Source organism: Tursiops truncatus, chromosome 14 (genome assembly GCF_011762595.2).
Source record: "Tursiops truncatus isolate mTurTru1 chromosome 14, mTurTru1.mat.Y, whole genome shotgun sequence".
Lineage (NCBI taxonomy): Eukaryota > Metazoa > Chordata > Mammalia > Artiodactyla > Delphinidae > Tursiops > Tursiops truncatus.
Genome location: NC_047047.1, coordinates 10,860,082 through 10,873,343, shown reverse-complemented (window position 1 = coordinate 10,873,343; position 13,262 = coordinate 10,860,082). Strand labels below are relative to the sequence as shown.

General features: G+C 40.4%; 1 protein-coding gene and 1 pseudogene across 14 annotated transcripts in view; both read left to right on the top strand.

Annotated features, from left to right (window-relative positions):
- ANAPC1 (anaphase promoting complex subunit 1) overlaps positions 1-13,262 on the top strand; it is a 155,106-nt gene that overhangs the window by 75,501 nt on the left and 66,343 nt on the right. For 12 of the 14 annotated variants that reach the window (XR_012325605.1, XR_004521806.2, XR_012325604.1 and 9 more), the window contains 7 exons: positions 3,507-3,593; positions 6,899-7,016; positions 7,935-8,012; positions 8,375-8,442; positions 9,456-9,594; positions 11,580-11,666; positions 12,908-13,003. Coding sequence is in view for 11 of the 14 variants with exons in the window: in XM_073791128.1 (XP_073647229.1) it covers positions 3,507-3,593; positions 6,899-7,016; positions 7,935-8,012; positions 8,375-8,442; positions 9,456-9,594; positions 11,580-11,666; positions 12,908-13,003 (673 nt within the window). In the remaining 3 variants the exon portion in view is untranslated. Of the gene's footprint in view, positions 1-3,506; positions 3,594-6,898; positions 7,017-7,934; positions 8,013-8,374; positions 8,443-9,455; positions 9,605-11,579; positions 11,667-12,385; positions 12,475-12,907; positions 13,004-13,262 lie in introns of those variants that run through there. The other 2 variants (XM_033838561.2, XM_073791130.1) reach the window with 2 other exon arrangements.
- Positions 4,327-6,892, top strand: LOC117307893 (proline-rich protein 14 pseudogene; annotated as a pseudogene).

Genomic DNA, 13,262 nt, shown 5'->3' with positions numbered 1-13,262 from the left:
GATCAAGATGTAACTGAGACAACCCATCTCCAACCCTGCTCTGTCCCTCCCAATTCACTGTTACTTTACTTCTGCCCAAAGATAACCGCTACGTAGCTTTCTAACACCTTTGACTGGTTTTGCCTGTTTTTGAAATTCAGATGAAATCATATACTATGTATCCTTTTGTGCTTTATTTCTTTTGCTCAACATTATGTTTGAGATTCATCCATGTTGCGTGTAGCATTGGTTTATTCATGTTTCAGTGCTGTTGAATTGAACTGTATGGTTATACCACAGTTATTAATTTATTCTGTTAGTGATGGATATGTTTGTTTTCTAGTTTGGGACTGTTATGAATGTTCTTGTACATGTTTTTGATTTTGTTATGTATAGATCTATGAGTAGAACTGGGTCATAGGGTATATATGTATGTTCTATTTCAGTAAATAATGCCATCAGTACGCCAGAGTGGTTTTACATTTTATATACTCATCAGCATCATATGAAGTTCCAGTTGCTCCCCATCCTGTCAACACTTGTTATTGTTAGCCTTCCTAATTTTAGCCGGCACGTAGTAGTATCTCATTGAGGTTTTAATTTCCATTTTCCTGAATAATGGTATTTGGCACCTTTTTATATCTTTAATGGCCAACTGAAAAGTCTCCTCTTGTGATGTCCAAATCTCTTGCTACCCATTTTCATATTGGTTTATTCATTTAAAAATTTTTATTTGTGGTATAATATACATAACATAAAATTTCCCATCTTAACCATTTTTAAATGTACAGTTCAGTCGTATTAGATGTATTCACATTGTTGTGCAACCAATCTCCAAAACTTTTTCATTTTTCAAAACTGAAACTCTATACCCTTTAAACAGCTACACTTCATTTCCCCTTCCCCCACCCCCTGGCAACCACTGTTCTACTTTCTGTTTCTTTTTTAAAAAATTAATTAATTCATTCATTCATTTTTGGCTGTGTTGGGTTTTCGTTGCTGCGCACACGGGCTTTCTCTGGTTGCGGCGAGCGGGGGCTACTCTTCAGTTGCGGTGCGCGGGCTTCTCGCTGAGGTGGCTTCTCTTGCTGTGGAGCACAGGCTCTAGGCACACAGGCTTCAGTAGCTGTGGCATGTGGGCTCACTAGCTGTGGCTCACGGACTCTAGAGCGCAGGCTTAGTAGTTGTGGCACATGAGCTTAGTTGCTCCGTGGCATGTGGGATCTCCCCAGACCAGGGCTCGAACCCGTGTCCCCTACATTGGCAGGCGGATTCTTAACCACTGTGCCACTAGGGAAGTCCCTACTTTCTGTTTCTTTTGATATGACTATTCCATATTAGCTTATCATTATGATCCCAAGACCTTTGTCAGTTTTGTATGTTGTAGTTATCTTCTCCTACTCTGTGGCTTGCCTTTTAACTCTCTTAATGTTGTCTTTTGACGAACAGAATTATTAATATTTTTCTTTTATGGTTTGTACTTCTTTGTCCTTCTGATGAAATATATTCTTATCCACCAGAAATGAAGATATTTGCTTATTTATCTTCTAGTAGTTTTTTAGCTTTTCCATTCACATTTGGATTTAAAGTTGACCTGGAACTGATTTTTCTGTGTTTTTTTCCCCAGTTCGCACCTTACAGGTATCAAAAAGTTTATCCTTTCTATACTATTCTGTAGTACCACTTTTGTTATAAATTAAGTGTCCATATACATATGTTTATTTCTGGGCTGTTATGTTCAATTGTCTGTTTTTCTGTACTTGCACAGTACCACACTTGTCTTAAGTATTGTAGTTTTGTAATAAGTTTTGATATCCGGTTAGAGTAAATCCTCCAAACTGAGATTTCTTCTTCAAAAATGTGTTTTTCTGTTCTTGGCTCTTTGCATTTTATATAAATAATGGAATTTGTTTTTGATTTTTCCACACTAAGTAACATGATAGAATATTGATCGGAGTTGCATTGAGTCTATCCACTGGTTTGGAGGAATTGAAATCTGTTATAACATTGAGTCTCTCAATCTGTGGGTATGGTGTATCCTTTCATTTATTTAGTATGTGACCTTGGACAACTGACATACTTCCTATAAGTCAGTAGGTTTATTTTACACTCTTAAGACTGAGTTAAAACATTGGAACTCACCTTTTCAGAAGTACAGAAAGTAAAGATTATTAGAAAGGTGTGCATTCATTCCCTTTTGACAGATTTTGTAGAAGTTTCTTCAATTGTTTAAAATTAAGAGTGGTTAAGAAAATATTATGAAAATTCTTATTTTATGATTTTTGAAAATTTATCTCCTTTCAAAGTAAGCCCCTGCATTTATTTTATCTTTATTCAATCTCATCTTTTGTCATCACACATTGCATGACCCTTCTTGTTCTTCCATACTGAGTAGATTTTCTCCCATTCTGCTGCTGCTTTTCTAGTGACTTTTTTAATCTTTGAATGCTTATGTGTACTCTGTAACAACATTTACATTTCTCGTAGCATAGTTACACCCTTATGCTTAATCTCAACATTTCTAACATTAATATCTAAAGTTTATCTTTGGATTTGGTTTTGTCAGAATGGTAAAGTGGAAATGCACATGTCAACATAGATATATTTCCATATTTAAATTTTGAAATCTCTTCTTCATTAAATATATGTGTGTATGATAAATGCTAAATTCTTACTTGATACCCTAATTATTAAAAAAGATAAGGAAAGAGATTTGGGGATGTGTGTATGTATATATGTATAATAAAAGATATATGTATATCGAATAGTGACAACAGTGGTTTTATGTGATGTTCTGAACCATATTTATTTCAAAATATTTGTAAGAAAAGCTAAAACTTTAGACAAATCTGCCTGTTGGCCATGCTGAATTCGAGCAACAGTAAAATAATTGGACGAAAATTTCAAAAGATTTTACTTTACTAAGAGTATGTGGCCTTTGTAAAATAAGTTTGTCATATCGATAAGAAAAAAAACTGTTTTTCAAGGAATAGTTGTTTATCCATTCACTGTAAATTTTTAGTGGTAGCTTTTGCCTGTTTTATTTAGCCTAGCATTCTAAGGAAATGCTTATGCTTTACAGAAAGGAAAAAAATGTTTGAGATACCCAGTAAAGAAACCTTGTATGTTTAGAAGTAAGGTGCATATTTCTATAAATAGGTATATATAAAACTGGAGAAGGTAGCATACTTTACACTTGACTTTTTCAATATCTGTAATCTCTAGAATTGCACTCACGGTCCTCACTACTGTTCTCTTTTAGGTTAAAACTTTGCTCACTAATTCAAGTTTTACAATTTAATATTTGTGAATAGTCACTCCTGCTTTAAATAGTAGATGGTGTTGGAGTGCCTCAAGGACTGACTGTAAAGTCAGGTGTTCACAGCGTTGACGCATTTGTATTGATCAAGGGTTAGCTTTATCAGCGTGCATTGCCACACTACCCGAATTTCCTGATTCTCGAGAATGCCATGAAAGTTTGCACAGTATGATTAACAGCGTCTGTCCCTCCCGAATTTGTTTTGCAGGTACTCTTTGAGCACATCAAACTCTTCCATTGCCGCTCTCCTCTGTGCCCTTTACCCGCACTTCCCAGCTCACAGCACTGACAACCGGTGAGTCTAGTGATTTTCCTCACGTGATCTTCCTTAAGTTCTCTAAGGGGTAAATTGATTGTGTTTTGGCTCCATGGATTTGTTTCCAAATTAGCTTTATTCTGTTCTTCAACTTAGTTATCTCCCTGGGTAAATCTTTTAAAAAGTTTCTCTCACAAAATATTAAACCAGAAGGGAACTTTGGGCATCTGATGACTGATCAGTCTTCTCCCATTCTCCAGGCAACAGGACTGCTCTAAACCCAGAAGTAGGCCAGGGTTATCTTTAGGGAAAAACTCATCATGCAAAAGAGAGCAACTAAGAGAAGATGAATATGTTTTGGCAAAATTGTTTAGTTCCAAGAGAGGAATTTGTCTGATTTAGCAGCAATGTCTATATGAATTCTGTTTTTTCTCTCTTTTACATGAATGCTGAGAAGTTTTATATAATTGACAGAGAAGGGACAGAAAAGCAAAATGCAGCAAAGAATTAGACAATTTAGAAGTGGAAGTGAGCAGTAGAACCTCAAACATGTAGAAGCAGTCTGATAATACAAAAGCTCTGCATATGTTAAAGTTTTCGATATGTTTAAAAAAAGGGGGGATTCCTTGGCAGTCTAGTGGTTAGGACTTAGTGCTTTCACTGCTGGGGCTCGGGTTCAGTCCCTGGTTGGGGAACTAAGATACAGCAAGCTGCGCAGCATGGCAAAAAAAAAAGAAAAGAAAAAATAATTCTTTCCTTTATGGCCAAATAATATCCCACTATATGGATAGACCCCATTTTGTTTATCCGCCAACCCCTGGCTCGAGCATTATGGGGAGCCAGGAGCCCAAAACAGCCGAATCTGCAGCCCCTCGGGGCCCCTTTGCCCTTGGAAAAAGCCTCTCGGCAGGTCCTGGCCATGGTCCTGGAAGATGTCGTGGCTGCCCACAGGGTGCCCCTGGTGCCCCAAGAGGAGATCTCCAGCCCATGGCACCGCAGCAAACGTCAGGATTCTGTCCGCAGCCAACCACCTGCCTCGCGACGCAGGCAGGCTACGTGGTCCCCACAGGCCAGGCCTTCTGACCCACTGCACTTATGCCGAGAGCCCTTGAGCCGTGTCCGTCGGCCCTCTTCCACCCTGAGGCGGCGATCAAGGACAACGCCTGGCCCAGAGGAGGGCCCTTCACAAAAGGTGGACCAGGCCCCCCAGCCCACGTGGGCGGTGATGCTAGAGGACATTGCCAGCTCCAGACCCCCAGCGGAGGGCTTTGCCAGTGAGACTCCCTGCTTCATCGTCCCAGCAAGAAGAGCTGGGTCCACCAGCCAAAGCCAAAGGGACCTGGAACCCTCATTCCAGCCATCTGCCCTGTCTGCAAACCCTCCGGAGAGCCCACCACCAGCCCCAGATCCTCTTCTGGAGCCCTCATCGACCCCGCCGCCATCCGGCGTTTTACGCCCCCCGCCTCAGTCCCTGGGGCTTGGCCCCGCCTTCGATTCCGTTCATTCCAAGCAGGAGGGCTTTGCTGACATCTTCCTCACGCCCAGCAAAGCCCCCCGCCCTCATCACCCACCATGAAGTTGTAGTTGAAGATTGTCATGTCAGAGGCTGAGCAGTCCGGGGCTGCTGAGGGCACTGCATCTATCGGTCCCCGGCCCCCTATCTGCCAGTGGCGGGCTCAAGACCAGAATCCCCCAGCACCTCTCCCTAAGCCCTCTCTGGGCCGATGCCACTCCTGCCCTGGTCGGGACCCCCTGGCCCACCCCACCTAAGCTGGCCACGGCCTCGGCGGCGCACTGTGGGTGGTGGAGAGATGGCCTGAGCCCCACCAGCCCCTTGGCCCTGACTCTGGAAAGTGGTCTTCCCTCTTGGAGTGGGTGGAGGTCTCCTTCCCTCATCACATCTTGCTTGTCTACTGCGTCCACTTTTTCCTTCTTTGAACCTGCAGAACCCAAGTTGAGCTCAAGAGGAAGGAGCCAAGGGCCTCAGAAGACCAGGTGCTTTCAGACCCCAAGACCAGGACCTTGGGAAAGGCTTGTAGAAAGAACCACCAACACTTCTGTTTCCCTATGAGTTTCAGGCCTAGCCAATCTCTGTGGAGGAAGGGAAGAAAATAGCTCCTTATATCCCAGTGACATCCAAGGTGCTCCATGAGCTCAGCTGAAGGCACCCCCAGTGATCTGCCCAGAGAAGGTTCAAGAGGGGGAGCACTCCTTGTAGCAGTGAGCCATTGTGTAAAACTACAGCGTAAGGCAGAGACAGTAATGACAGAAAGGTAGCTGTTTATAAAAGTAGCCTGATCTGAAGTCCATAATTTAGTGATAGGTGGTGCATGAGAATATTGTTGTTAAGTTAATAAAACTCGGACAGGTGGTCTATCATTTGTCAGTTCAGGGAAGGGTTTTTTGAGTTGTTGAAGTCAGCTATTGGTTAGGGTACAAGGCTGCCCTCACATGTTGCTGGTCAGAGTATCAGCTATTTTAAACAAAGCAATTTGGTGATAAGCACAGGAAACTTTATGTAACTGATATGTATCGATTTTTTCTGGCCTTGATTGATTTTGTTTCTGGTAGATTTATAGGAGTGGGTAGATTTGCATGGGAAGAGGGAGGGAATTGATATAACTAAAAGAAAAGTAAATTTGAAGGCTTGTTTTATCCTTTTATGGGATCTTAAAATGTAATAGCTTTGTATGTGTTTAAATTCTAAAATATAAATTTTAAAGTTAAAAAAAACTTTTTTTGAAAACTCAGAAAAGCACACACACAGCAAGAAAAATGTTACCCATTAATGTCACCCATTAATTTTTGGTGTACTGTGTTCTGGGTGTGTGTGTATGTATTTGTGTACAGGGATGTATATGTAGAAGAGCTTTGCTGTCTGAGGAAAACTGTCATCCTTTCTTTCCCCCTTTTCCCTACCAAACCTTAAGAAAAAAAAAGAAAGAAAGAAGTAGATCCCGTAGAAGGTAAAAGGAGATGCCTGTGTTGAGCAGAAAAGGATTTGAAAACTAACATTATAAGTGATCAATTAATTACTAAATATTTTCATGTTTAGATAATTTTTACTTCCCTATAAAACCTCTTAACTGTGAAGACTCAAAGAATTCTTGGGTCAAGAGTTACGTGTCTAATTTTTTAAAGAGAATTTCTCCATTACTTTTTTTTTTTAACATCTTTTCTCCATTACTTTTTAATTGAACCTCATCGTCTTCCTTTAGGATTGCTGTCCTGAGAAGGTATCACTTGGCTCTGACTTGGTTTAACCCGTAGACCACAGCAGATTGTAGAGCTCATGTGCCGTCACCTGTTTTTTTTTACCACCTTTCTGTGTTTTCTCTGAGCAGGTATCACCTCCAGGCTCTCCGGCACCTGTATGTGCTGGCTGCAGAACCGAGACTTCTCGTGCCTGTGGATGTGGACACAAACACGCCCTGCTATGCCCTCTTAGAAGTGACCTATAAGGTAACTCTCTCCCCCGTTGTTGATTTGTAATTTTATTGCCACTCATCCATCTTTGCAAATCAAAATATTTTGAAAGTGGTGTCCTTTAAAAGATGACAATAGTGAGTTGAACTCATGTAAAAATTGAAGCTTCCAAAGTTCTTGTACATTCTGCCAGTCCATTCAGGCTCATTTGCAGTCTATGGGTGTAATATTTTAGAGACCATCAACTGCTCTTTTATCTTTAGAGCTTGTAGTTTGAAAATGTCCTTGTTAATTTACGCAGCTGATAGCAGTGTTCTAAAAAATGAATTCTATTAGAATGATTCTTAGATTTGTTAGCAGAGTGCTTTAAAGCCCAGGGTTGTGTATGTGATGAGAGATCTTTGATTTAGATGTACAGACAGATTACAAGTCACGTATCCTTCCTTCAGAAAATTGTTAGGTACCTTCCGAATATCAAAACTGTGCTAGGCTCTGGGTTACAAAGTTGAAATGACATAGTCATTCTCCTTAAGGAAATCGTGATAATTGGAGGTTTGTGTGGGATGCAGGGGGAGTGGAGACGTGCTCCCATCCAGCATCTCTAGGGGTTGGAAGGCCATCATAGTAGACACGGTGTCTGGGCTGAGATTTGCCCGCTAAACCGGGCACGTTCCCAGCAGAGGAGACAACATGCAGAAACCCAGAGGCCTCGCAAGTGCAGAGCTTCAGTACTGCTGGCAGGTGAAGTGCGGGGCTCGGAGGGCTGGAAAGTGGTGCTAGCTCTGCAAAGGATTGTAGACAGTAGCCCTTCCAGACTTGGGTATCAGAGAGGATTTTGTGCCGTTTGACAGTCTGCCTACAAACTGCAGGGAAGGGGAAGTGTAGAGCAATGTTCTTTTTGTACTTCTCCCTGACTGTATGGTGAGCTGTGACTCTTCCTTTACATTTGTAAAGGGCACTCAGTGGTATGAACAAACCAAAGAAGAATTGATGGCTCCTACCCTTCTTCCAGAACTCCACCTTTTAAAGCAGGTAAGCAGGGTGTGAATAGGGAGATTTATCCAAGGGGTGAATTCAGCCGGAACAGCATAGCATTTAAAGATAGCTAAATAAAAGCCTCTGCTTTCTCAGTGTTTTATAAGAAATGGGAAAGCAGCGCAGGAGGAATAGTCCTGAGGAATAGAGAAGGTCTTTACTGGGGGCTCTTTACTGATGGCCGAGATGGCCTGAGAACGTGATTCACTTACATGTCCGTCTGGAAATGGGGCTTGTTAACCTCTCAGCATCTCTTTCTAGCCCATTTTATTTTTATTTCCTCTGAGAAGCATGGGTTTCATTTTATCAAACTAGCACTTTCCCAGCATTGGATTGACTGTTTACATTTATCTTGGCAGATTAAAGTTAAAGGCCCACGATACTGGGAACTGCTCATAGATTTAAGCAAGGGAACCCAACACTTGAAGTAAGTATATAGAATTTCTCAGATGTGTCTGTGAAGGGAATAGAAAAATATGGGAAGATATAAATTATAGATTGTTATGTAGAATGCTCCTTGTCACCCTTTAATGTCACCCAGGACAATATGTAGTGTTGAATAAAGTGGTCTGTATCTTTGAAACAGTTTGTATTAGAAAGTAAAATTTTTAATTTAGAAGTCAAATCCTATTTATATTAATTCATTGAGAAACTTGAAGTGACTTAAATTGGGACAGTAGTGGAATTGTCTTTTGGAGCAATAATGAAAGATTTAGTTTAAGAAAATGAGGCTGATTTACATATGTCTACAAAGGGAACTTTGTAACAGTTGGTGTTTGTCAGACACATCTTCTGTTGCATCTCTTTACCATTCTCTTGTTATATTGCTCTCATAAAATTGAGGTTATGGTAGATTACTTTTGGGCGGAAATAGTCATATGCAAGTAATTACTTTGAAGAACAGAGAGTGTTAATAATTTTACACTTCAGTTAGTGTGTAAATTAAGTCTTTAAATTCCCAGAAAGTTTAACAAGCTTGTAACAATCTTTAAAGTACAGTCCGCATTTCTGTTTCTCCCAGACTATCTATATAGTAGCTGTTTTCTGTATTGTTCTGTCTGAGATTTGCAGCATCCTTTTCTTTTTGCTATAAACCAATCAGTAGATATTTAAGGGAGTATGAAGACATGTTAGATAAAATACCTCCTTTGAAGTCCACACTTGAGCCAATAGTCAGAATGACTTCTTATTTACCAGGTCCCGTGAATCTAGATGGCAGAGAAGAGCAGAACCTGATTATGACTTTGTTGTAGGGACTGATTGAGTTTAGACACAGTAAATAATCATATATCTTAGTGCAAAGTGGTGAAGACTTCACCTCATGCGAAGTCTTGTTTAAGACTTCACTTATTTCCCAATACTATTGTTGGGAAACACTGCATTCCCAGCCAACAACTGCCAGTAATACCTCATATTAAATTCATTCTTGTTTTCTTTCAGGTCAATTCTTTCCAAGGACGGGGTTTTATATGTTAAGCTCAGAGCGGGTCAGCTCTCGTACAAGGAAGATCCAATGGGGTGGCAAAGTCTGTTGGCCCAGACTGTTGCTAACAGGAACTCTGAAGCTCGGGCTTTCAAGGTAGTAATTGGTAAAAACTGAAGGATATTCTCATCTCAAGAAAAAAATATTTATCACTTTGTGTGATGATGGATGTTACCTAGATTTATTGTGGTGATCATTTCTCAATATATACATATATGGAATCATTATGTTGCACACCTGAAACTAATCAACTGTTATATGTCAATTATATCTCAATTTAAACCCCCCCCCCCCCCAAATTGAATGATGAAAGAGAATAGGTTCAAATCCCACTAGTCCACCCAAAGCATGTACTTCTGTGATAACATTTATGGTACCGTTTAGGTAGATCTGCTTTCTCTAATCATTGCATATTATAAAGGATGAATGACCTTGGGCCTGTTGGCTGTTTTCTGTGACAACCATTATAAAATATGGGCCATCTGCCAGGACTCTAAGGATGATTTACGTTTAGTGGCAGGGACAGTCAGAATATATCTTAACACTAAAAAAAATTTAGCTTAATAATTAATCCTCAAATCCATTAAGATTTACTTAAGACATGGCCCAAATAAAAGATTTTTGCAAGGTAGCACTTATTAGTTCTTATGACTGAGCCTTTATAATAGTTTCCAGGGAATAAATAGATACAGTTGACATCAGTGAATTTTGTTTGTCAGTATTCAATACGTTCTCTATGAAATACTTTTTTTTTTAAAGATTATTTTAGTGTGGACCATTTTTTTAAGTCTTTATTGAATTTGTTACAATATTGCTTCTGTTGTATGTTTTGGTTTCTTGGCCAGGAGGCGTGTGGGATCTTAGCTCCACCAGGGATTGAACCCACACCCCCTGCATTGGAAGGCGAAGTCTTAGCCACTGGACTGCCAGGGAAGTCCCTGTGAAATACTTTTGAAGGATTTTTGGGCAAAGTTTAACTTGAATTAGCACTGTTGCTTTGATTTATAAACTAGGGCCCATCTCAAAGATCCTAATCCAATTTATAAAGAAAACAGATAAGTTTAGACTTGAGTTTGAATGGGGCAAATTTATAAAAGTTAAAAGACACCTCCATTTCCTGCCTGCTGGGAGTTCAGAAGTAAACTGACTCTCGGTGGAAAGTGGTAATACCTTCATATTCCATTTTCAGTCTTGAAATTTGAGTGACAGTCCTCCTCACCCTTCCTTCCAGTTTTTTTATTGTGGTAAAGCACACATAACAAAAAATATAGTGGCTTAAACCTTTTAAGTGTATAGTTCATTGGTACTAAGTACATTCATAATGTTGTGCTGCCACTCCCACCATCCATCTCCATGACTCATTTCATTTTGCAAAACTGCAGCTCTGTCCCCGTTAACACTAACTCCCCATTCGCCCTCTGCCCAGCCCCTGGCAACCACCATTCTGCTTTCTCTCTCTCTGGCTTTGATGACTCTAATGACCTTATGACAGCATTTGTCTTTTTTTGAGTGGCTTATTAGAGTGATAATCTTTTTTCCTTACCTTTTCAGTAACAATTCTAGTTTCTAGTTTGCCTTTCAGTTCGTTAAGGAAGGAGAGGGAAAGCCTTTTTTGGGTGAGTTGTGTAAGAAGCACCTGTTTTGATAAATCAGTAGCTCACGGTAGCTTGTGCAAAAAGTTTCTTAAGGTCTTCCCTGGTGGTGCCGTGGTTGAGAGTCCGCCTGCCGATGCAGGGGACACGGGTTCGTGCCCCGGTCTGGGAAGATCCCACATGCCGCGGAGCGGCTGGGCCCGTGAGCCATGGCCGCTGAGCCTGCACGTCCGGAGCCTGTGCTCCGCAACGGGAGAGGCCACAACAGTGAAAGGCCCGTGTACCGCAAAAAAAAAAAAAAAAAAAAAAAAAGTTTCTTAAAACTTCTCAGCAGAACAGGTTGACGAAGCTCTAGCAAGTTTTACCTTGGGTGTTTTGGGAACACTGTGAGAAAAAAATAAGGTAGGTTATAGGTGCATGCATTACAGTTTGAGTAGTAATGAAAAAAGTCTTTATTATCTCACTTATGCTTGTTTGTTTATTTTTTAGCCCGAAACGATTTCAGCATTCACTTCTGATCCAGCACTTCTGTCATTTGCTGAATATTTCTGCAAACCAACTGTGAACATGGGTCAGGTATATATTATGTGGTTTGCTAGACTTTGTTGTTTCTATCTGTGGACCACCAAAAAAACCTAAAATATCCGTATGTAGCTCTGATATTGATAACATGCCTCAGGCACATTGGATGATTTTTGCTTGGCAAGCACAGATTTTTCATAGTCTAAAACTATTAAATTCAGTAACTTCCTACCTTGATAGAAGAAAACAACTTATAATTCCTAAGACATTAGTTTTGATAGGTGATACTTTATGTCCATTCTTGTACTAATTCATGTTTTCAATGTTTACTACCCTTCTCTTGTTTTTACATAATTTTATTAATTTTGTTTTCTATTTGTTTTGTAACCCTTCTTTTTGTTGGTCATAAAACCATTCTCTTAAGGATTCAAAGGGTACTTGCTGGTAGATCTTTGATTTAATCCATCATTTCAGGTGGCAAGGACTGGATGTAGGAATTAGATGATCCAGGATTGATGGCCTATTGCCTGCAAGTGTATATAGCCTTGGGAAAATTTTTCAACCTCTTTGAGATGTAGTTTCCTTATTTCTAAAAGTGGGGTTATAATAGAACCTACCTTACCTTGTTGCTTTGAAAGTTAAGTGATATAACCTTCCTGCCACTTACTTACTGAATTTTCACTGTATATTGGGCACTCTGCTCAGTACTCTTTGTAAGTTTTTCCTTTAATTCTGACCCAGAGGGTAGGTACTTTATTGTTGTGGGTTTACAGATGGGGATACTGCCACTGAGAGATGTCACATGCCCAAGATCACACAGCCAGTGAGGGCTGGGGCCTGCACTCAAGACCACAGGTCTCTGGTAAAAGCCCACGCCTGCCCCTAACCCCAGCTGGACTTGCTGTGCAGGCTCCCCCTAACCTGTTCTGCTCAGTGTTTCTACTGCACCTTGGTGTGGTGGATCCTGGGCGCCCTTTCTGGATCCTGTTCTTGCCAGCCCAACCCAAGACATAGCTCTGTGATGTCCGGCCTGCTCATTTTACCCAGCGTGGTTCACTCCTCTCATCCACAGCACTTACAGCCTTAACTGTCCCATGGGACTTAATTTTGGTTATATTTCATTGGTGTTTAATATTGCATGCACTTTGATTTTATAAAGACCTAGCTGTTTTGCCCTTTGATATCATTCACTGCAGAACTTAAGAATGGGCCATAGTAATTGCTTTACAGTTGTTTTTTGAATTGATTTTGGAATATACATTGATGTGCTACAAAAAGGTTCTGACTTTCCACAGAAACAGGAAATTCTGGATCTCTTTTCTTCAGTGCTATATGAATGTGTGACCCAGGAGACCCCGGAGATGTTACCTGCATACATAGCAATGGATCAGGTATGGTTCAAAAAACCTATTCCAATTCTGATGAGATTTATCTTGTACTTCACATAACATACGAACAGTGAGGTAAGATTCTCTCTATATCCATCTCTTTAGTTTCTCATTTGCTTTTAGAATTTTAAAAAAGGAATCCCTATCAAAGTTGAAAGCTCTGTATAGCTTAGAGTTTATGATGACAAGTGGGGTTACTCCAGGGGTTCGCCTCTTCTGGCCTCTTCCTCTGACAAGTAGAGGAAGAGCACGTTCCCTTCCT